The 25388-nt window shown below is 42.1% G+C and overlaps 1 protein-coding gene across 1 annotated transcript in view; it reads right to left on the reverse strand.

The window, feature by feature from the left end:
* otofa (otoferlin a) overlaps positions 1-25388 on the reverse strand; it is a gene marked incomplete at its 3' end in the record, with an annotated part of 72184 nt that overhangs the window by 33638 nt on the left and 13158 nt on the right. Inside the window, exons 3-5 of the mRNA XM_084560214.1 lie at positions 18443-18531; positions 8685-8784; positions 4988-5187 (exon numbers count right to left, since the gene is read on the reverse strand). Coding sequence (XP_084416340.1) covers positions 4988-5187; positions 8685-8784; positions 18443-18531 — 389 coding nt within the window. The remainder of the gene's footprint in view (positions 1-4987; positions 5188-8684; positions 8785-18442; positions 18532-25388) is intronic.

Below are 25388 nucleotides of genomic sequence, written 5' to 3' on the forward strand. Positions count from 1 at the left end.
AATCTGGCAAGAGTATAAGCAGATTTGTGTTGTTCAGTCTAATAAATATCTGGTAATTTGGTTAAATCTGGATGAATTACAGAGGAAACTTCAAAGTTATCCCATTTAGCCAATTAGGGGTTTCCCTTCAGAAAGTTTTGTGCCGACCAAGCAAGTCATTTCAGCTTTCTGAAGTTGCTCATATAACCTTTTAATTAACATTAGCTGTTCGGTTACTGTTGGGATGGATAGCTACTATATTGTATTCTTTTCACTTTCACACTTGTGGTTCATTAGAATAATTACTCTGTCGTACGTTCTGGGCAGTTTACGCACTTTCACTGGCGATTCTTAGTTTCTTGGTATTATCCATAAGTACAGCCCCACACAAAACTTCCATTACAATGTAAATAAATGAATACGCGGAAGATAAAAAAAACAACAACTCAGCAGCGATGAATAATTCATTGACATAGTGTATATGTTCTGCTCTGAGAGTTATTCTGAATGGAGCTCAGTGAGATACCCTTGAGACACCTGTTCTCTCTCCTTCACGCCTCGATCGGATGAACACATTTCGGTGCAGTCAGCATTCACTGGGCCTGAACCAGAGAAAGATTGGCTCTGACTGATAAAACAGTTCGGAAATGAAAACCAGACTTTGATTTTTTTCTGTGGCTGAATTCCTCCTCTGTCTGTCAGGATACTGTTTTTTTTTTTTTTTTTTTTCCAACTGTGACAGTAGTGAGATATCTACTATTAGAACAACTGATAGAAGGAAAACATCAATATTACGACTTATGGGTGTGATATTGATATCTTTACTCTAGGGTGTTGTATCGCGGCTTCATTTGCCTACAAGAGGCTTAATTGATATTCCTCTAGTCTGCATTGTAGCCGGTGTCTGCTTATAACTTCACCCTCATTAGTTTGTCTCATAGTTAAAAGCTCATGCAAGTTTAATGCCTTCACTCACAAAATAATTCCTCTGAGTCTCTGTGGCCTACATACGGCAAAGGAAACACTTTTTGAAGAACCACTGGTCCCTGTTTTGTGTTTATTTGTGATTTTGTGTGTAATACTCTGCAGGCTAAATGCATCTCCACAATAAAAAAAGCAATATTTAAGAGTGTGTATATGATGCAGGAAGCTGTTGAGTATGAGCTGAGGAAGCAGGGAAAGACAACTGTGCGGAAAATGAAGCAGAAGAAATGAAAATGCACATTATGCAACCACAGTTTTTCTGTGAACAAGCATTTCTTTTTAAATTTTAATAGCCACTCCAAATAGAGCTCTTGCATTTTTTACTCTGTTATTGCATCAAGTGGGCTGGAAAAAATAAATAAATAAATAAATATCTGGACAGCAGACATTGATTCAGAGCACATCGAGGAGCCAATACGGTTCTTAAGTCTCGACACCCCCGATGGCGTTTAAGAAATTCAATCCCTATCTGGGACACGCACAGAGGTGATGCTGAACCAAAGATTTACCCCAAGAGGCATGTCTTCATGTCGTCACTGTCTGCTCCCTCATCGGGGCTTGGAACAAAAAGACAGACTTACAAATTCAAAGGGTTCACATTTTACACAGTGTCTGTGTGATACAGACGGACATATACATAGGCACCACTGCAACAGAGGAGCAGACAAGCACAGAGAAGCCACTCGAGAGAATACGGGCACACGAGAGGAAACAAGGAATGTCAAAGATTCAAGAGACAACTGCTGCAGTCTCGGCAGGAGGAAACAAGCAGGAGGAGAGCTAAGGAGAAAAAAACATGTCATATCATTTAAAACCAGGCCGTAAGGATCGACAAAATCCATTCATCATCTCCAAGTTGTTCCGATATATATACTTCATCTCTAAGCCTTGAGCAGAAAGGGACTCTGCTGTGAAGCCTAACCTGTGAGTGGAGTGTGTCAGCAGTGTCCTGATTCACTGATCTGAAGAGTTTTGCTGATAAGGGCTCGCTGCGCATTCGAAAGCTGACAACTCGCAGCAGTAATTGTATATCACAACTTGTGTTCCTGAAGACTCCGTATCGAATATCAATAGCAGCTTCTGTTTTATGGTTAGAAATAGTATCTTGTTTCCAGCTTAAACAAAATAATAATCATCTGTTTAATCAGTCAACTGGAGTGAAAGCACCTATCACAACCCCTACAAATAATAATAATAAAGGAAAAATCTATATTTAAGATTAATGCATCTATAGTGTACGTGATGGCCACGTTTCTGTATTAGCTGACACGCTGTATCTCTTGTTGCTAATGTTTCCACAGGGAGAGGTTGCAGCCCTTCCGCGGATCCAGTAAGATAAAAGACAGCACAACACCTGCACCAGAGCACCGTACTGTATGAAGATACATCTTCATCACGTGACGCCAGACAGCTCTCTTTGAAGATGCGCCAAGCTACGCTGACAAAGACATGAATCACAATAAATACTGTAAATCAACACTAGTTTCCGTAAATTATCATTATCAACAGTGGCGATCCACAGACTAAAGGCTGAGTTGATGCAAATAGCTCATGCATATTTAAATTGCCTGAATAAAGACAATTAGTATTTACAGTAATTTGTTTCATTCATTTCTTTTTTGTTTTTGTTTTTGTTGTAGCAGGAAAACCTCTTCTGTTATCCCTCTCTGCCGGTGTTAAAGCAGGACCACGCTTAATCTCATTGTTGCTTTCTTTCAAGCATTTGATGTTTAAGGATCAAAAAAAAAAAACACCTGGAACCTCAAATCCGCTCTCTTCTTGTCTGCCGTGTGTGCACCTCCCGTATGCACTATTCAGCAGCTTCACCGGCATGAAAACCACGGAGAAGGGTGATTCATTTACTGGAAATCACGAAAACCCCTCACGGATAGCACAAACTGCTTCATGTGTTCGCCGCCATAAATCACCCTGCACCGGGGCCTGAAGAAGACGTAGAGGGAGGTGTAAGAGAAGTGGCAGCAGTGGGACGGTCAACTTCGCGTGCAATTCGACTCAGTTTAATGGGACTTGAAGAGAAACTGAGATGCCTTAATAAGCCACCTGTGGTCTTTTGCAGAGCCGACGTAAAGGTGTAATGTAATTCAATATCCGCAGAAAACCGCGATGAGCTGAAACTCAAAATACATGACCTTTAGGCTGCTGCTGATATAACAGGAATACTCAGTCTGTGGAGCTCCAAATATTATGACAGAGTTGCTTCTGTTTGCTCTTCCTCTCATTCATAATTAAACAGGAGTTTAAATGTGGCTCGTATTCTAAAGTTAAAACCAGTTAAAACTTTTACTTGAACACTAAAGCCTCAGAAAGAGAGCCAGGAGCAGGTAATAACTTTTTGAAGCAATCATAACTGATACCCGGGGAGAACAAATAGCCTCCATTAGACATATTAGAAGTAAAATATTGCGAGAAAGAGGAGGTAAAGCCAACACACGTAACACGTTTACAACAAAGGTTGTAAAATCCCCAGCAGGTTATAGAAGGTATACCTGGAGGCTACACTGCATATCACATTCTCCCCCTCTTTCTCCTCTTCCTCCTCCTCCTCCTCCTCCTCCTCCCTAGAGGAACGAGAGTCATTGCATGTTATCATCTCCTGCACATCCACGCCTCATTACCGGTGTAAAGACAATTAACACTGGCTGTGGAGGGCCACAATTCAAAACAAAATTAAACATCTTTGCGGAGTTTCATTCTGAGAAAAAAAAACAAAAAAAAAAACATCTCAACCAGAGGGAAATAGGGAAATCTTTTGGGAAGTGACGAGGCTATTAAAAAAACTTTCCGCACTCCCATCAGTCAGTCTGGCCAGCAGCAGTTTGAGGCAGATTAGAGTTGGATTTGTTGGCTAGGCTTGACGTTATTGGCATTTTCTCGGGGATTTCATTCACTTATATTCCTCTAGACAAAAGCAGGAGTCTTTACAAAGTCTGACTGACAGCGACAAGGAGCATGAAGTCAAATGTATGCGCAGCGCAATGAATAATCTAACATGCAAACAGCCAATTAAGAAGTTTAGGTTTGACTGCTTTGATGAAGATACGCTTGATAGCAACTTTCTTCCCATTTTCACTGAAGTTATTTACAGTAGTTCCCTACAGCAGTACTTTGTTTATCTTTATTGACTTAATCCATACACTGTATCCATTATATAACACACGTGGGATGCCTGACTAGACAACTTTTTCCACCCCTCAGGCTGCAAATCCTTAAAAAAAATTCATTTTATGCTGTAAAACAGTGTAACTTACCACCCACAGATTATCTCATACACTATTCAGCAAAATAACAATGAGACCACAGAGGAAGAGAGGAAGGCCAAAACCTGAGGAGGAGAGCTTCTTACAGTTCAGATCATTGTCTAATACCTGTAATAACTAGACCATGACACTTCGCCCACTTCATACTTTCCTTTTAGTTTTAATGTTGACAAAGTCCAAATTAAATTATCTGACAATCCAATGAGTGATATAAGCACGTTCTCTTTCAGTTTGTCTGGACAGATTTTTATTCAATGGCAGTGATCGTGTTAACTCGTAATGGGTTACACATCTTAATCTCTGTACTTTTACAGAAGGTCTCAAAAGGGGCAGTTTTCATAAATGGATCAAAATCAACAATAAAACTAAACACACATTTGTCTTTCACGTCAAAATATGCCTCCTGCGTTACCCACGATCCAACACAACAATCAGCAGCTTAGACTGACATTCAAGTGCATTATACTCAAGATCTGGATTACTTGAATGAGGTCCTCTCTGAGTAATAATGGCAAATGTTACATCATCTCAACAACATGAGTCCTAATGAATGTACTGTATGAATGTTGCATCCATCTGTTAAACTCAAATTACGCCTCACCCATGTGTGCCACAGTGGTGCTGTTACTGGAAATGGCCTCTTAAAAACCAAACCATTAAAATGGATTTTGTTTTACTGCTGTGGCGCTGAAAGATTACCACTCAAATTCTAATTATTAGGGCAACGAGGTCGGTGTTTGACTCACTTTCTGAAGGTCGGAATGGATCCCTGTAAAGATCGCCCAGGGGACGTGCCTGAGCCGTGGCTCTGTCCTGACAGCAAGCTGTCCGTCTCAAAAGAAAACATCCCATCACGATCATCGGGGACGTCCAGGAACTCCCCATCACTCCACACTCCCACCGTTCCGTCCATCGGCTGGTACCTGATCTCTAGGGTGACGTTGGTCTGAAAATTCAATTGAGATGTTGTTGAAAGTGAGATTGGTTGTTGGTTATTTAGCTTCAGGTGATCCAAAGTACAATATTCTCCCCTCAGATGTTTCAGTTATCCAAAATACAATATCAATGTCAAATGCAATGGCTTTATGATGCGTTTAATACACTGTAGAAGTGTACTTGACATGAACACAATTTGGAAAGTCGGACTGGAATGACTCTGATTGGTTGTAGGACTATCCAATTGCATGCAGAGGTATAATTTTTTTCAGTGGCGCGTCACCAGACCCATATTGTGATAAGAGTCTTGATGATTTAAAGGGGAACTACTGTTTTTTACAACCTGGACCTTATTTCTGGTATAAAACACGGTCGTTTACTCACCCATATAACTTTGGTGTAATTCGTATTCCTTCAGGAGATATTTAGATCAGCGTATATCCATATAGTGGGAGTGACTGGGGCACCGAAACACACCCTCTAAATAATGCATTATCTGCAGCGAAACTTATTCATTTCCATTTCACCAATATTTTGTTATCGTACGCTAGTGCTATTCCCCGTTGAGTCCAGAGTTAGCTGTTATCATCATCCGGGGTCTGTAGATTGACCTACAGACCCCGGATGATGTCTTCTGACCTGGATGATGTCATCTCTGAGCGCCGCACGATGGTCGGCTTGTTTACCTGTAATTTGGTACTGCTAGTTTTTTTACAACATGGCTGAATATTTTTCCAATTCTGATGTTGTGGACGAACCATAGCAGTAGCAAATTACAGGTAAACAAGCATCACCGTCACAAGCAGCACCATGACATCATCCAGGTCAGAAGACATCATCTTGGGTCTGTAGGTCAATCTACAGACCCCGTATGATGATAACAGGTAACTCCAGACTCAACGGGGAATAGCACCAGCATACGATAATAAAACTGGTGAAATGAACGAGTTTCACGGCAGATAATTTGTTATTTAGAGGCTGCGTCACTCCCACTACATGGATATATGCAGATCTAAATAGCCCCAAAGGAATACGAATTACACAAAAGTTATATGGGTGAGTAAACTACCGTATTTTATGCCAGAAATAAGGTCCAGGTTGTAAAAAACAATACTTCCCCTTTAAGCTCTGTGTACAAATTCTAAATTGTTATTGTAGGCTCTTACTTACTTATTTTCTCTTGTGTATATACAGATATATACTGTAAAACTTAGTACACAAACTCTACAGCACTGCACACACAGCCAGACCAAACTCGTAGGGCAATCCAGTGCAATCACAAATCAGCCAGCACCGTAAGGCTCAGTCTGGCACGTCTAAATCAGTCAGTTTAATTGTGTGTAGAAAAAGCTCTCACTATTGGCAGCAAAATGAACAGGACTATAAATCACGTCTGCTCCTTGGTATTTGTTGGCGGGGGATTGAGATTGACACTAACTGTTTGTTAAACACTGGCCAGAAACGTGGCTGGCACCTCAGTTTGTCTTCGGCATCTTCTGGGGGATTCGTGTCTGGACAAATATTATCCCCCTGACAATGACCTGATGTTTATTAGATAGTGGCCAATTTATTCCACTGACAAAGACGGATGAGGAAAACTCCACACGGGGGTCTTTATTCCCTGCGCCTCGCCCCGTGCCCGCTCCCTTTTCCTTAAACCCTCGCAAGGCAATCACTGTGGTCCGCCAGTAGTTAGATTTGTTACCGTGGCAACCACAACGGTGCAGAGTTGTAAGTAGTTGCTCTGAGGTTACATCTTGTTTAGTTTTACCAGTTTCTTGCCACGGGGGTGCACAGTAATGGGATTCTCTCTGGTGTGTGTGTGTTTGTGTGTGTTCATGAGGAGCGCACGCATCAGATTATAAATATATGTGTGCAAGAACATGTGTGTAAACCCTGAAGCACTCCCATGCTGTGTTTTACCATCTAAGAAACATCACATCAGCACTCCCAGCTCCACCAACACAATGATGTACCCTGGGGTGGTTTAAAACTCACGCGTCATATTGTGCTGCCCTTGTTTCTACGCACAAACTCTCACTTAGTAAGCATTCGCCGCGAAATCATCCAAACGATTACCCCTGCCGCGGAGCTGCTCTCCGTTGAATTGTTCTAAACCCGGCTTCTAATCAATAGACAATATCTGGATTAATGTTACTGGCCTAATGAGTCCTAATGTGCTGACGTTGCTAATAGGCCGCTGTATTTCCATCAGGTCCTTGTTGACGTGAGGTTCTTCAGCGCTGGTGTTTTTATGAGGCCAAATGATGTGCTGTTACATCTCCTACTGCCACCACTGCAGGCAGAACACAAGATTGATTTCTCCATTTAACGTCCCCCTATTTGCTTGTGAATGCATTTTGCTGGCTAATACGTTTCATTTCCATTCTATTGCTGTAAAGTGAGTCGTATCATTTGCAGCAATAACCTGTTTGATTCAGGCTTTTGTATTTTAAACGGTTTTAGAGTACTACTATTTTCCCCTTTATTATTCCCTTTAAGTAGGCCTATGGCTAGATTCTTCCAGCTTATTTGTTTATGCTGTGTGATGCTTGCACAGAGTGAATTGTTTCATTTTTATGGCTATGCATTTCTCCCAAATGCATCTTGCTATATCTGATATGTTTGGATGTTTTGGAGTCTGCTTGAATTTAAAATCCAGCTATTGGAAAAGTTGAATAGAGCGGTTCGGTGAGGCTTAAGAGTCAATAGCAGCTTTTTTTGGCCACATGATGTAAATGTATCAGTGGCATGAAAAGTCCTTACACACAGATTCTGGTTTCTTGTAGTTTAGAAAAAGCCATTTCAGTGAAAATGTTAGGATACAGCTTTACAACATAGCTACACTGACATTCATTTGGAGCCATCCCATGTTCGACCTGCTTTCACCTCTTTGGATGCTACATGCCCCATGTGCAGCAGACATATTTGTTAATTTGTCTGCCGTCTGTTGCCTGTCAGGTAGCAAATTATGTGTTTGTTTGAACATCTTTTTATGGAAGAAAAGACCAAAAAAAAAAAAACTGTTGCCTGCTGCAGCTGAAAATACCGTTGCTCTAATTCTGTTGTATTTTGTACTTAGTTCAAAATGCTGCTTTCAACACATTTGAGTAGCCTAGCTTAAGACGGCAAGGCAGAAATGAAAAACATTATACAAAGATCTAATATATTGTCTTATCTTATCTTATCTTATCCTGTCTTATCCTGCCTCGTCTTGTGTTGTCTCGTCGTATGGTATGGCATGGTATCGCGTCGTATCGCGTCGTATCGCGTCGTATCGCGTCGTATCGTGTCGTATCGTTTCGTATCGTATCGTATCGTATTGTGTCGTATCGTGTCGTATCGTGTCGTATCGTATCGTGTCGTGTCGTATCGTGTCGTGTCGTGTCGCGTCGCGTCGCGTCGCGTCGTGTCGTATCGTTTTTCTTGTTGTTTGAACTCATTTGTAATGACAAATCCTTGGTAACCGATCTAAAGTGAAGATATGTGGATGCACCGAGAGCTTACCTTTATTGATGTGTTGTTATCATCGATGAGTGTATCAGTCAGCTCTAGGTGCCCCTCTTCAGCCACTTTCTGGAGCACCATACAGAAAGTCCCGACCAGTCTGCAAGAAAACACGAGCAGAGAGCCACACATCGTAAACAGAAATCAATACAATCAATACTTTGCATTATGTCAGTTTATCCTTTGTTCTCCCTCTGCTGCCCATCTGTTCATCTCTGGGTAAATATAAACTCTCTTGTCACGTTGGCTGTCTTTATACAACACTTAAATAGTACTTAGATTGTTTTTTTTTATTCACTAGTGGCATCTTTTCCCCACCTCCATCCATCCGTGTATCATTTCTCATAGCATGGAGGTCAGCGTATGAGTGATAGACTGCACTGTGTTGTAAGTGGGAGGGCATATGTGCTGTGACAGACACTGAGAAAGTGCCATATGCCTTTGTCATCAGTGCTGTACAGTATTTCACACCTGAAAGCTTTTTAAAGGAAGTAGACAGCACGCACACACGGAACACACGCACACACGCACACAAACATGCACAAAAAGATGTGTTCCCATCTTTTCTAGCCCTATACTCCAACCCTTACCATAGTCACCTGAGACCAAGTTCCTGTCTCCACAGCATTGGTTTTCCATCAAACACTGGTCTCGTCCTCACACACACACACATCTACCCACACACACACATGGTCGATTATCACTTCCTTTACCTAGCATTTCCCCCGAGTGGTCCTCGTTTTGTAGGAAGCTGTGACAGATGTGCATTTTGCTTCATCAATTCCCACTTCCATTTGCTAATTACAGTTCATTGAACTGACGTAAACAACAGGCATAAACGGACAAAAATGTGTTAATACTTGGGATTTTCACATTTAAAGCTATTATTTAAAATTATCTTTAGCTGCTCAGTGTATCTAAGTTCTGTTTTCTGACAAATGGCAGCAAATTGTAAAATTGACTGCCCATTCAGAAGGTGATAAATGATGAATGGCTAAACAGCTGAGTCATTCTCTATCAGACCTCTGCTGGTTCATTTGGAGCTTCTCCCGATGATCTATAACTGGGGCATCCATGACTGGGTCCTTGAACAATGAACTTAATGTGGAGGAGCAGAAGTTTTATTTGAGTTTTTTGTGTAGTTTATTGTTCACCAAAACCAACACATCATATCATAGCAGTGTTAAAGAACTATTCCAATATATTTTACAGTTGTATTAACACCTGATGTGACTTCCTGTAATTTGAAACACTGCCCGTACTGCCGGTGCGGTTACCAGTGTGAGATCTTGTCTGTACTTGTGTTCTTGTGTTCTTGTAGACTTGTGAATCAGTCGTTGCCCAAGTCTTCAGAATGCATCTGACCAAGTACAATCCAAATATTGCGATGTGTTCTTGCCCCTTGTTTTATCGAGGATGCATCTGGAGGTAGCTTGTGTAGACTTGGGACAACCAGGAATCCCACAATTCAGTTCTCTGGCGTCACAAAGGACGCTTCTGTTTCAATTCCAGTTGAGCGTCCTCCCGTCCTCCAGTGTCCATACTTCAGAATCTAACTTGTGAGGTCCAAACTACCAAATACACAAGTTCCAAAGTTGGCATACTTGGTATTGATGAATGTCCCTGATCTCACTGAAAATCAGCTTTACTTTCAGGTTATTGGTTTGGGATAATTGCTTCTATTCTGTGTTCACAAACATCTGCGTATGAAACCAAGGGCAGCCATATAATTTACAAATCAAGTTATCTGATAAAGTAAATTCCTCGTCTACCGTGACTGTTGTCTGCAAACAATTCAGAAAACTGTATTATGCATTTCCATACTTCATCCCTCAAGGACAAGTAAATAAGTGGTTGATGACTCACACACAGAGCACTAAATGAAAAGATTGTTCATCACTTTTCTTTCTCCAGAGGTGACTAAAACTTGGAGTTTAAAACTTAAAGAAAGACGTCCTCTCAGTCTGTTTTACTTTAAAAGTAAATCCAGAAGCAGCGGAGGCTTTGTGCCAACTTCAGACCCAGCTTCAGCAGCCATGACACATTTAACGGCAATTAACTGCAACTTTTTTTTGTTCTCGGGCTACATTCGAAGAAAGCACATGAGTTAAGAAGACTAAAAGATCTAAATCTAAAGCTGAAAGATTAAGACATTTGGCAATTTCATCAAAGAACACTTGAAAAAAAAAAAAGACAACAGACTGGGACTTGCATTACATCATTAGATGCATTTTACTGCTATCCAAGGATCCTCCATGGGACACAACAGTGGGAAGAAACCCAGTACAGTCCCCATTCAGGTAGTCAATTAGAGCTGGTGAATAATTTAAAGAGTTTCCCCCAAAACAGTGTGTTGTCTGCAGTGCAATCAGTCACACGTAAAGAACGTAGAGCCATGGCCATATGTCATCTCTGCCGCGATGGTCGCCGGCTGTATTGGCGATAAGACAGAACTAAAAAGCTGCAATATTTTACTGCGTACGTGACATGCACAGGATAATGCACGTTCAAATGGAGCAACAAGAGAAGCAGTAGAAGGAGGGGGCACACAAACACCAGACTGGATATGAGTCTGCAGGGAGAGACAATAGCGTCAAACAAAAGGCTGCACAAACACACATGGAAAAATCTGCAAGGATGGCAGATAACAATGTCATCTCCCCAGCAGGACAATGACACTCAGATGAGAATAAATGAGTACGGTACACACACACTGTACACAGACACGCCTTCGCATCAATATAAAACAACCTAATTAAATTTATAAGCAAAGTCATGACCACAAAGGCACCACGTGGATGCTTATCTACGAGCAAATAAATGTGGTGTGCCGTTTAGAAGCTGCTATTATTATCCCTGGATAAATCTATCTCTTGTCTTCTTTCTTTATCTGCATGTCCCCGAGCTCTACTCTTTCTTTCCTCTGGAGCCATTATTGATTAATTCAACCTGTGGGAGAAAGCGTTGGGCCACATTCGTCAACATCGCTCCAGAACTTAATAATGAGGTCAATTTAGACTTCCAGGACCCGAGTTAACTTTGAAATCTCTGGCTTAGAAAAGGAAAATCGCGCTCCCCCTCAGGCGATGCCAGATGTTTTTTTCTACGAAGGTGCATATTTGCCTCGCTCCCCGGCGCATAACTCCATCCTCGACTTTACAGGCTTTACGTGGCTTAACAAAAAAGCCTGTGAGGATATTGGAGGGTTCGTGCGGAAAAAAAAAACGAAAAACGATGAATATATCAACCGGCCGTTTTCTGTACCAGACAGGAGTGATCGATATCTCCGGGGGTACTTGGGAAAGCAAATGGTCTGTCATTTCCTTTCAGGCATTGTAACACATGTACAAGTGCTGAATAATTGAACTGAGCGAGGCCTATCATGTTCTGGCTTACTTTTTAGCACTTCAAAAGGCGGCATTCATTATTGATCGAAGTTCTGCAAACAATTTACTTTCATCTGCTCCATAATTCAGAGCTCCCTTCCCTTTCAATTTGCCTCATTTTTCTTCGTGACACTCGAGTTCCTTGAGCAAATCAGGGCGCGACCATGACGAAACATTCGGCTCAGGTGAACTTGGGGAAGAGGTGAGCGCAACTTTGAAATGCCCTCAAGGTTGCACTAATCCACCAAAGCCTGATGGCAACTCGGCGGGAGGACAGTGTGAAATGGAAATGTCACAGCTGACAGGTGTGTGTGTGTGATTTGGCCTTTATGAGCAGAAGAAAATCCTCTGCCGAGCGTTGCCCCCATCGATGAACACACACCGTCAAGAAGATTCAGTAAACACATCTCTCACTTTGGCGTCCAAAGATAAATATCCATTGATTCACACAGGCGCAATCAATACAGCAGAGTTTCTCCTTTTCACCCACACACAGACGAACATAATAGAATGTTTTAACCGCAATTGCTTTCGATGTCTATCAGCATGTCGTGCTAATCTCTCCGGCGCTGTGGTCGAGTTGCTCTTTTTGCTGCACGAGTATTCTTCTAGCTTCACGACAGCTGAATGCAAGACAAAACAAGGCTAAAGGATCACATGTGCAGACAATAGAATCCACGATTGTTTTTTATTTGAATGGCTTCAAGAGGAAAGAGGCAGAGAGGGGAAAAAAAGCAGTAATAATAAGAGGGTTGTTGCTTTTGAATGGAAGAGGGAGACGGTTTGATTTAGTGCAGCTGCTCATCAGTGAACTCCAATATTAACATGGACCAGTGAGTTTTAAAAGTGCGACTGGATGCTGTGGATGTGGATTAAATGTGTGAGTGTTGATAGTGGGGGAGGGGGATCTGTAGATCAGGATTGTTCCAGTGCATCCACAGATACTTGATCAGTTTGGGATCTAGTGAATTTGCAGGCCAGGTCAAGACTTTGCTGTGCTGTTTTTCATGTTTTCTTGAGTTATTCCTAAAGCGTTTTTGTGTGTGTGTCTGTCAGGCTGCATCCTGCTGGGGATGGCTGCTGCCATCAAGGAGTGTCATTGCTAGGGGGTGGGGGTGCCTGGTCTGGTCTAGGTGGGTGATACATGTCTGAGTAACATCCACATGAATGCCTGGTCCACAATTTTCCCAGCAGAACACTGAATTGTCACAAGATGGTCAATGGTCATCTACTCCACCGACGGTGGTTTTAATGTTGTGGCTGATCAGTGTATTGTGATGTAGTCAAGTTTATGGAAAAATAATTGCAAAGCTGCTAATAGGTATAAATATTTCTCTTTCACTAATGCACTGATCTACATATGTAGGTTGATATAAATCATCGTATAGATGTAGAATAATTTCACTCCAAAGCAGGAAACCATCCAGTGCTGCCATCCCTGGAGCCATAGTTAAAGATTTCTGTGAGGCCACTGCTTCAAGTAACTCAGAAAGTCAGTGTAATAAAGATTCTCTAAACTGTGTTTACGCTTCCGGCAATGTACAAGATAAAAAAAAAGTCAGCGGTTTTAGATTTATCACAGTTTGTAAGTTTACGTTTGTAAGCTTGTAAGCTTGGATTTTAGGCTGTAAACTATCTGAGGTCATCCTGGAGGGATTGGAGTGAGGGGAAGCTGGGCCACAAATCTTCCCGCGGTTGAGTCATACCCCAGAAAGCTATAGTAAAGACAAACAGACATTTGAAAAGGGAATAAAGTAAACTGCGAGGAGATGATTTGATTTAGTGCTGAAGTTCAGGATAAGAGGAAAGACAGGGGATTTATTTTAGCAAAGGGCATCAGTGTGAATTGGAAACAGTCTTAAATCAACAGAAAGGAGACTGGTAACACACAAAGGCAATTTTAAACATAAAGCACGGCAAAACAACACTAAAACTTACTGACATTCAGTATTTACTTGCAAAACCACAAAGAAAAGTATCGCAAAACTATTCTTCTGTAGAAAAACTGATGTAAATCAATATAATGCATTTTCATGTCAATAGAACCACATATAACAGGGATTTCCATCTTTACCGCATTAACTAAGGCTGATGCACAACATGTTTTAATGGCACGAAAAAATATTAAATCTCCCATTCAGCCCTGTCAGCTCATGAACTCTTTGTACTTGCATAATTAGGCCTTTCCTTTATTTAATATGCCAGGGCCACTGTGCTGTTATTTACTTGTCCTAACCAAAAAGCTTTCACACTCATTACTGGTTTAAACTCATTGGCCATTCATAAAATTTAAGTTAAGGCACATTACCCATATTTTTGCCACTTTATGACCTGAAACCAAGCTGCGCTGCAGCTTTAGATGAGTCACTTAAAGTCTGGAGTTTTTACAGGCAGATGCAAAACCACTGCACAGTGGTTTCCAATACCGGATTGCACAACTCTGGGAAGTTGCACCGATCAATGAATGTACGCCAAGGCAAATAGAAGTGAACGTAATTGGTTGGCTACTGCCGTGCCTCAGTCTGGGACATTGTGTTACACCGCATCAAAAGTTAGGTTAAACTTCGAGTGCCTGGTCTCATTCCTCTAAATTGGGTCAGTACTGTACGTTTTTCATGGAGGACCAAAGCCTAAGGGTGAATGACAGGGGCAGAAGAGAACAGAGTTCCAGTTAATAATCAGCCCGTTGAGCTAGCATTGCCTTTTAAACTGTAATGGCCCTCTTAACCTCTAATGACATAACCAAGGTGGAAACGTGGACTGAGGCGCAGTTACAATTAAAATCATTCATCAAAACCGTTACTAAAAACGTAACATCAATAACACCCATTCTAGTTTTATCGATATTCCCCTATGGATCCCATGGGAGTCACTGACCTCAGGCTACCGCTATCATATAACTTGCTCCCTGCTTCACTGCTCAGTAACTCACACACATCGTGCTCAGCCACGTGCAGAATATGAAAACATATCTCTCAGCCCGCAGGGGAAAACAGATAACAAAACACGGCCTATATGGCGCTACAGCACGGAGGCCACCGCGCATCGCTGCCTGCTCTTTGTGTCGCGGTAATGCGATCGCGCTTGCGGTCGCGGGGTGTGACACACTGGCCTTACTGTATGTTGGTACCTACAGTGATGAAGTGGATCAGTTAACCTGGTAATGATGCAGCCTGTGGACATATGGAGCAGGTGTGAGAACAACACAGGCCACGGCTCATCTTAAATAATTTAGTCACTTAAATGTGTGTCAGGTCGTGCACGTTTAAGTGTCTTTGCATGTGAGAGTGCTTGCGTGCAGAGTGTGTGCACACATTAGGCTAAGTGTAATCTTTGCTTGTACACATGGATCGAAGTTCTGGGTGCATGAAAAAGTACTTCATTTGCATAAATGACGTTTTTTCTGCAGGTTTTTTTTTGCAGAATATCTGACTAGTAGTTTTTTATTTTGCTACAACGTACAACATAATGATAAAAATCTAGTATCATATCACCACCTGGTTCCAGTGATTTTCTCAAGGAGAAACGTTGAACTGCTTTTTTTCACAGCTGGAAAAACATCCAGGCCAACAACAGCTTTGTAGGCGACATTTTGAAATGGGATCATTTCCTGCGCTAGAGGTAGAAAACAATAGAATCAATTAGGCTCCTGCATGTACACCCTAGCCTGACGTGCACCTTCCCAGAAATGTAACTTCACATTGCGGCGACGCAAACTGCAAAAGCAGTAAGTGGTCTGCAAATGCATTTCCTTGTCCACGTCTCTCAGCAGCCACTCACCCTACCTCTGCCTCCTACACACCATCTGCTCCAACGTCCTCTCTCTTTTCTGCCCTGCAGGGATTTCAGTAAAAGTAGCTGCTGATCATTTATCAACTCCTAACTCCAAAACGAGCTACTCAGTTCCTACTCAGTTTGTTTGAAACGCACGGAGAAACTCAACTCAACTTGACATTTTAGCTGCTTGTTTACAGAACAATGCCAACACATCAGGTCACAAGTAGAAAAACAACGTCGGTATAAACTAAGCTAAGAAGCCTACAGCCACGTCAGGCCCCTCTTACAATGGTCCTTTGAGCTAAATGCTAATGGAGGCATGCTAACAAGCTGACTGGTATCTGTCAAGTCAGAGTTAAGTGAATCATTATTTATTTAAATGTTATGATGGTTGGTTAAAGGTTAACTTAAGACATAATCAAAGTTATTACAATTCATTCTGAGGGGGCACAAATACCCGAAGCTGTATGCATTTCACAGGATAACTGAGCAATATGAATTTCATGCCAAATTGTAAGGCAATTGTACATGTTTTGAGCTTTTACACAACTAAATAAACATGGTGGGGTCACAAGAAAAGACAGAGGATCACCAAACTCTCAAGGTATTATCATCTGGACACAATAAATGTTTGTATAAAATGATATGGTAGTCAATAGTTCGATAGGTGTTGAGCTATATCAGTCTGTACCAGTGAATTATTCTGTACCAGTATCCTGAAATCAATCCAGCTGAGACAGAAAATTGCTTACACGTATAAAGATGGATGTGGAACAGCTCCTCTAAAGTGAAGTCAAAGTAAGTAGAGCTCCCCCTGGTGGCTGGCTGCAGTATAGGTCATTAGCTCCACCTCCTCCATGTTAGTGGATGGGACTTGAGTCAAACTAAAATGCTAAAATAAACGTCAAATACATTTTTTTCAAGGATGTCTTCTGTCATTTTAGGTAGTTAATTTTATGTTGATGCATGTTCAAGTGTCAGTGGCTAAATTTCGTTTTAGTTAGTTATTTGACGCTAAAGAAGCAGGATGTGACATAATGGCGACTACCAGCTGCCATGCCAACTGCTCCGTAAAGCGGCCCCGTGGGACCCTGAGAGTTGGATTTTTTTTTTAAAAAACAAACAAGCACAGTGTATAATCCAACATTTCCTTGTAACTGGTGGAGGTAGAGCAGAGCGCAGTATTAATTAAACGAAAATGCGACTGAGTCTGGAGGAAGTGTGGTCAGATCATCAATATCGTGGCTCCACTCTCGGTCTCTGGCACAAAAGTCGCAAGATGGTGCTGCCCGTATCCCCCAAAAAACAGCGTCAGTTTGGCCAGTGCAAGGAAGTGGCAACACGCTGTGCATATTTATATACAGTCTATGTTCCAGACTGCAGTACAGTTAGATTATCACTCTTGTCCGGGTTCCTAACTGACCGCGAGCTATCCTGAACTTTCTGACCATGTGTAAATTGCCGTGTGTGGCTGCGAAATGTTCTTCTTGTCTTTTCCCATTTAATCCTTCCACACGTTGGCACAAGAGAAGTCCTTCGTGTCACTTGTGACAGTTAAGAGCTGCCTTGACGTAGAACTGTTGCAACATCCGTCTGCACACCTGTCACTGGATTTTAGCTCTGAGTCGTCGTTGTAAGTGGATTAGAAATGTGTCACCACCTACAGTAGAAACATTCAGACATAGCTACCCTCATGCATGACGAGGTTACACAATGGTACACGCATGAATGGCCACCTACGTGTGCACAGACCGACAGACACGAGGGTACCAAGTTGATGACCGGGTGGGCGATGTAATGTTTCCTCAGTCTGGATTATTAACTCTATACATAAGGTGCAGCAATCCATCCAGTGCAGCAGCTGTAACAGTTTGATTGGATTTGTTATGGACACAGGAAACGGACAGACTTCCTCCCTGCCGTCAGAGAAGTTGTCAGACCTCGAAAGATCAGTCTGAGAGGCTTCGGTGCAAAGTCGACAAAGCTAAAACAATTAAAAGTAGAAGTAAAAAGTGGCGGAGGAGGAGATGGAATCAGTTAATTAGCTGATTTACACACACAGTCCTGCACAAATTGTTTTTTCACACTGTGTCTACACAGGTGCGGTGTGAGCACTGCACTACCAGAACAACAGCTGGATGCATTCTGTATTGTATGCAGGTCACTTGTATTTTGCAAGAACACAACATGCACAAAAGAAGTGCATATTGTGTGTCCAAACCAGTAAACTCAGACTCACACATGCTGTACATAATTAAAGAAAAGATTAGGTTAGCCATGAGTTCCCAGTTGTACTGTCCACGTTTCTCATGATATGATTGCTTGGAAACTGTGATCTGACAAATGTGCCCATTACGGCGCCTCTAATGCTGTTTCATTATCGTTACCCCGTCCTCCTGATGTGAGACTCACTAATGGCCAGGTCTGCGGTTTGCAGTCTGCTGCACAGACAACTGAGTTAATTTGGAGGAAGCTCTGGGGGAATTCTGAGCAATGTGCACCACGTGTCGGACCTGGATCGGTCGCAGGCGGAGACAGGAAGGTCGGGAGGCTGCGGAAATGCTGTTTGCTGTCGAGAATGTAGTTATATCTTACCTGTTGGAGAAGACTTTGCTGTAATTGTACACTTGGACCTCCAGCATCTCATTTCCATCCAGCCTGCTGGCAATGGGCCATCGAAACATCTGCAAAAGACAGAATATGAAAGGTTAAAAGACTGCAGGCCTCGAACTAATGCTGCAATATCTTTTAAAAAATTCAATCCCCTGTTGTGTCTTTTTTCACTTTCAGATTACACACTAAACTAAACTACAGCAGGTAGCTTTCATAACATGGTACGGACATGACAACACAACAAATCTTCTCGTCAAATTCTCAGAAAACAAGATGAAGCTACATTGATCTTGTTTTCCTTTAAGTGGATCAGAGTCCAGGATTCAAGGTCTCATGTCAGCATATAATAAATAAATCATCCGTATGTTTTATTTATCACCATAAACATCTCCAGGTTATCTGGCAGCAAATAGGAATATCGACAACCTTTTTCGCTGTCAGGTGAAACACAGGAGGATCAGACGCTTGCAACTTCGCAAAGGCCTTGCCGTGACTAAATTATATAATCCTGTGAGTTAATTGAACAGCATTGAATAGGTAGGGATATTGACATTCTCTTAAAGCACCAAGTACAGTAACATGAGTTGGTGTGACATTGTTTCTTTGCACTTCATGAATTGTTAAGTCTTTTTATAGTCAGTCATGGTCGTAAAAATAAATAATACAAAGTATTCTCCCCTTGTGAACTTTCAGCGAGATCCAACTTGATGATTTGATACCATAAAGTAGCTTTTATGGGATTAAAGGATCGGCGATATAACTCAAGTGAGGAGGTGGAAGTCCTGCATTATTGTCGAGTAAATAGACGTAGATGTAGAACCTCTGCAGATTTGCACAAATTAAATTAGAAGCCAAAAACCATTAGTAACAGAAAGTCTCATAAAACTTCTGATTTGATTTGCATGATAGTAAAACAAAGAGTAAATATTTGCATGTATTACGGACACCTGTAGAGGAGGATTGAGCCGCGTTCATCTAGAATGAATAAACGGTGGACCAACTTATCAGCATGACTCAGGAGACTCAGGCCAGATATATACGATGGTGTTTAGTTCCTCCTAGCCTCCCAGCTAAGAGCAGCTCTTCCAGTTTCCGATTTTGAACAACGAATATAAAACACTGCCACCTGCTGGTACGAAAACTCAAGTGCAACTTTTTGGCCCAGGCAACTTTTTGGTCACGTTAGTCCAAAGTCTTTGTCTCTATGTCAATTTGGCAAGTAATTAAAATATATGAGCTATATGAGCCGAATCTTTGGTCGGCCATCAAAGACGACTCAAGAATCGTGAATCTAGAGTCTACTTAACCGGCTCGGTTGAGTTCTACCACGTTTGATTGATATATAATCAATAAACTGCACCAGTCAAACATCTTACATCTCACTCGGCAGAGAATCAAAACGTACAACCCGACTTGACCACTAGCAAACTAAGGCACCCAGCCACTCACTCACACTTATGCACAATACACAGAGAAACGAAACTTAACCGACTCATAACCACTGCTCGTGGATCCCTGTTTAACCGAGAGTCAGCAGCCACTCACTAGGCCGGCAGAGAAACGAAACTTAACTGACTCTTACACTACTAATCAAGAGAGACAAGAACCAATTAACATGCTTATTCGCCACCAAGTGGTCTAGGGTCTGAACTGCAATCTGTCAAAATGACGGATGGCCTTCAGATTTTTCCATCACCGTTTTCAAAAAACGGTCAATGACGGAAAATATTCGGTTAACGCGGCGCCTGCGTTGAAGATGCTTTGCTACAAGCAGAGACTGCAGGAGCGACTTAGGACGTGGCAACTGAAGATCTCTCCCATGATGGAACTCTGGAAGGACGTCAGCACGCGTGCAGGAACCCCTTCTGCATCCTCAGCAGGTATCTCAGGGTCACAGATGTTTTGCCCCTTAACCTGTACACCTCTCCTGAGTGGTGCAGCAAAGGCTAAGTTAGCCTTCACCTGCAGAGGGGTTCCAGCTGCAGTTCCTTGTCAGCCACAACCACCTGGAGCTGGCCTCGGCTGCTGTATCTCCCCAGTGGCCTTCCGCAATAGTTTGGGATTAAGCCCGATCTTTTGCAGGAAATAGCGCACAGATGTTGCGGGGAAACCTCGACAGCCCACTTCGATCGGGAATAAGGCTGCGTGCCATCCTTTGATGCCGGCCTCATCAATCAGGTCCTGGTACTTGGCCTTCTTGAGCTGATGGGAGTAGCTAGTCTATCTTCCCAGGGCGCTGTTAACTTGGCTAGGATGATTGTTTTTGAACTCCTAGAGAGGAGTATCACGTCCGGTCGGAGGGTGGTTGCCGCCACCTCCTGTGGAAAGACCAACTTCCTCTTTAGGTCCACGTGCAACTCCCAGTCGGACGCTTGATGCAGGATGGATGCTGGGTTGTTGGAAGAGGGAAATATTAATTAAGTAGGATACTGATCTCTGAACTATTAAGTGATTAATGTATTAGGGAATTTATGATAGGTATGCTAAAAGCAACTAAGCTCTTCTCAAGCCCCATTACATGCATTAAAATGTACATTAGTAAATCTGACACCAAACTGTGATGCATTATTGAGCTCTTGCTGTGTTGATTGACTACGACAGGGCAACAATATTCAGAAATAAAAGCCCTGATTGTAAAAGTTATAAATGAGTCTCTTCTCTGTACTAAACCCCCCCGGGTGAAATGCTGCATGACAGCAGATGGATAAAGGTTGCACAGGTGATTTCAAACTCATTCACCTCCTGCCGATGTTGGCCCCTCACTCAGGAAAACACTTCAGGCTGTCAGGCAAGAGATCCATCAGGACTGTCCTATTACTGAATCCTGGGGTTCCCACCTGCTCTCAGTACTGCATTAAACATTCGACTTGTGCTCCTCTCTGCCTTCAGGATCTACAGTCTGTTGTCTCTACTCCCAGACTTCAGCCAGCTTTGCCTCTTTCTCGGCAACACTCCCAGCCTGCAAACGTCCTCATTGTGTTGCCTGAGATTATGGCTGATGCAGCCGTACCACATCTCATTTATAACTAATTCTCTTCTAGTGTGTTTGAACAGCCCAGAGAGAGGAAGGGAGGCCCCAGCGTGGTGCTAATGTGGCGCAGATGACAGCACGCACACAGCTAATGGGGGGATATGACATCTAATATACACATACCAGCGCATAACTCTCACTTAAACTGAAATTATACACATCTCAATATAATTGTGTTTATTTAATCCAACACTAGGGACGTGGACAGCCACAGTAATTTCCTCAGAGCAGGAGAAATCTTTAGTCTGCACCTGCACAGGCTGCACTGAACTATATCTGCAAGTGCATGCATTAATTTCCCTTGTTCCTTCTCTCTTTTACATGCAAACAAAGAAGTGCGAATTTAAAGCTTGTCTGCAACCATGTTAACTTTTTTATGTCCATCCCAGGACCGTGCTCGTCTTCACTCTCTGCTTTAATAACCAAAACAACATCACTCGGGAGAAACACACCAACAGGAACCGACAACAAAAAAAGAGTAAACTATTCGTGCTGCATAATGTGTTCACAGCCACCGTAACGGACAAAAACAGCGCAAATAACATGAGAGCAGAGAATCCATTAAGGTGAGAAAGAGAAAGGCTTTAGTGTGCTTCATCCACGTTCCGGTTTCTGTGGAGCATTATCATTACTTGGCTCCAGGGGTACAAAAGAAATCAGGTGATACACTCGCAATATAAACCCTCACATGTTCATGAGTGAACATTTTTCACAGAGGAAAGACGTTTCTCATAGCGCCATGCCACATTAAGCTGCAAAATATCCCCATTCGTCAAGCAAAGCAGTTTTCCCAACACGCATATTTCTTACTTTCTAAAAAAGAAATAGAAAATCTTAAAAGTTTCAGTATATAAAACAGCTCAGACTTTCTTGAGAAGAGTACCCTTCTATGGAGTTTTCCTGCCCACACAACCTACATTTCCATGTCTCCTCTCTGTTCATTTATTTAACACGTGCGATTGACATGAATAAATCAATAGTGTGACGGCAGTGATTTAGCAGAAAAGTTTAATTTTACTCTAATCTTAATTTTTGGGTAACATAAAGTTAAAATTTAAACACAGCGACAGTGGCTTGCAGTGTCAGCCAGGTGAACGGACCTGACTTGGAAGGTGCATATCATAATTATACAAATATGACAGAAATCTATATTTTCTGCTTATGGGACAACAAACCACAAGGTATAGGGATTAGATGGAACTAAATCAGTGAGCTCTTGTCAATGTGCCGAACCTAAAGAAAAACTCTTGTTAGCTTTGTTGTGTTTCTTAGGATGAGAACTACTATATAAAACATTCTTCACATGTGCTTCAGTCAACATTAATTTGACCAAAAAAGAAAACATAATTCTACATAAACATAATTCTATCTCTACAACTACTGTTTTTTACAACCTGGACCTTATTTCTGGCATAAAATACGTTCGTTTACTTGCAAATATAACTTTTGCGTCATTTGTAGTCATTCGGGAGATAATTAGATCAGCGTATTATCCATATAGTGGGAGTGACTGGGGCACCGAAACGCATCCTCTAAATAACGCATTATCTGCAGCGAAACACGTTAATTTCACCAATATTTTGTTATCGTACACTAGTGCTATTGCCCGTTGAGGCCGGAGTTACCTGTTATGATGTCTTCTGACCTGGATGATGTCATCCCTTGACGGTCGGCTTGTTTACCTGTAATTTGCTACTGCTATGGTTCGTCCACAACATCAGAATCGGAAAAATATTCAGCCATGTTGCAAAAAAATAGCAGTAGCAAATTACAGGTAATTCCGGACTCAACGGGGAATAGCACTAGCATATCATGACAAAATATTAGTGAAATTTCGCAGCAGATAATGCGTTATTTAGAGGCTGCGTTTCGGTGCCCCAGTCACTCCCACTATATGGATATACGCGGATCTAAATATCTCCCGAACGACTCCAAATGACACCAAAGTTATATGGGTGAGTAAACGATCGTATTTTATGCCAGAAATAAGGTCCAGGTTGTAAAACACGGTAGTTCCCCTCTAAGAAACAAGGCCAGTTGCTTCGTTTTAAATCATTAGAGAATGTTGGCTTGATTCATTTTATGCTTCGGTGCTTCGTTGTCTGTTTGCTCGTGTTACAGATGGAGGTTCATCGGCATGCTGTCATGTTTCATAGGACCCTTGAATAGAAAAGAGCCATTGTTAATTTCATTAAACCCATTCCTCTGGATTTGAAAAGGCATTAATTAAATTGTCCAAACAGGTGAAAAAAAACACTGACAATGGCTTTATTCCATGTACGCACAGTACACCACATGACTGGATCCACTAAATGTAATGCAGCCACCATTAACCATTCTGTTGTGCAGCACTTTGGTGACCTCGTTGTTTTAAAAATGTGCTATACAAATAAAGTGGATTGGATTGGATTGGATTAACAACATGAACTGCCCTGGAGGTTTTCTTGCTTTTTAAAGCAAAATGTTCACGGTGAAAATAGTCTATTCTGAGTTTGGTCGTGTCTTGTAGTCGCTTTGAAAAAACAGATAGAGAAACAGGACTACCTGAGTGTGAAGCTACTCTGTTTGGTACAGTTTTGCTGTTGTGCACAGCTCGGACTTGAAGCTGTCAAGCGTTCTCCATGTCTCAAGCGCTGACTGACGTAAAACTGCTGCAATGCGCCTGCTCTAGCGCTCCACTTTATTAAACTGGAACTCTGATTATGTGGATAAAGAAAAGTGTGATAGTAATCTGAGAAGCAATCATCACTGCGCTGAAAAAAAAAATAAATAAAAAACTGGTCTTAGTTTAGATCCTCCTTTCTATTTTCTGAGTGTCTGAATATCACACGTTACTATTCCCAGATGTCCCCTTTAACCCTCCGTGCTGTACGACGCCTAATTGGCGAAGTGAAGCTGCTCATTAAAAGTGACAGGTATGATCTCACTAACCAGAAGCCTTGGGGCCGCGGCGGCCTATCAGAGGGGCTAAATGCTCCGATGAGGGGAAGCTATTACTGCTGTGATCCCACGCCGCAGCATTGTAGAGAACAGATGGATGACCGGGTCATCCTCGGTTTCTTCCCCCCACACCCCCACCCCCTCGCTCACCATCCTTTGATACCTCGCGACTGTTTCCATGGACACGGAGAGTGAAAACACCTCGACGATTAATTATAAACAATATGTTCTTTTACGCTCACCCACTCTGAGGGTTCGGAGGAATATGGCGCTTTTACAGCAGGAGCATTCCTTATGCTATTTGTAGTGTTCGGTTCAAGTGCTCAGGCTTGTTGTGATCTTGTGATGATGCGGCCGTCTGCTGTTGGATTCCTCCGGCTTAGACGTATTCTTAAAGGATAAAAGAGATAAAGGTGGACTGCTGAAAGAGGAAGTATAAGCTGCCTTCTCATTACAGCAAGCTTTGCCGGTTACCTCAATAATATGTACTATATGCAGGACTGTGAGGAAGGAGCTTCTCAGTCTGCACAGAGTTGATGCAATTTACACTTATCACATATCCCGTTACTCTCATTTTTATATTATCATCTTCACAACTCTAATGCGTATGGGGGCAGACGCTGTGCTCGTTTAAAATATGAAAAAGTACTGCCATCAAGTCTGTTTCTTAACTTTTGCACGCTCTTTAACAATACACACATGCAGAGCGTTTGCAAAGCATATTCTGCATCGTGCATTACTTTTGGAGGTACTGCTCCTCAAACAAACCTGAGACATCTAAAATCTACATGTGACGTGTCCTAAAATGTTTTGAAATGCTAAAGTAAGTAAGCTCTGGCTTTGCGGTCACCGTTTGTGCCCTTTCTTTAAATTCATCGCCATTCTGTCACTCTGCATTTACACTGTCCGTCTTGCAGCTCTTCTCCTCCTCCTCCACATCCAGGAGGAATTCTGTTC

The sequence above is a fragment of the Chelon labrosus genome, assembly GCF_963514085.1.
Source record: "Chelon labrosus genome assembly, chromosome: 14".
In the NCBI taxonomy this organism is placed as follows: Eukaryota; Metazoa; Chordata; class Actinopteri; order Mugiliformes; family Mugilidae; genus Chelon; species Chelon labrosus.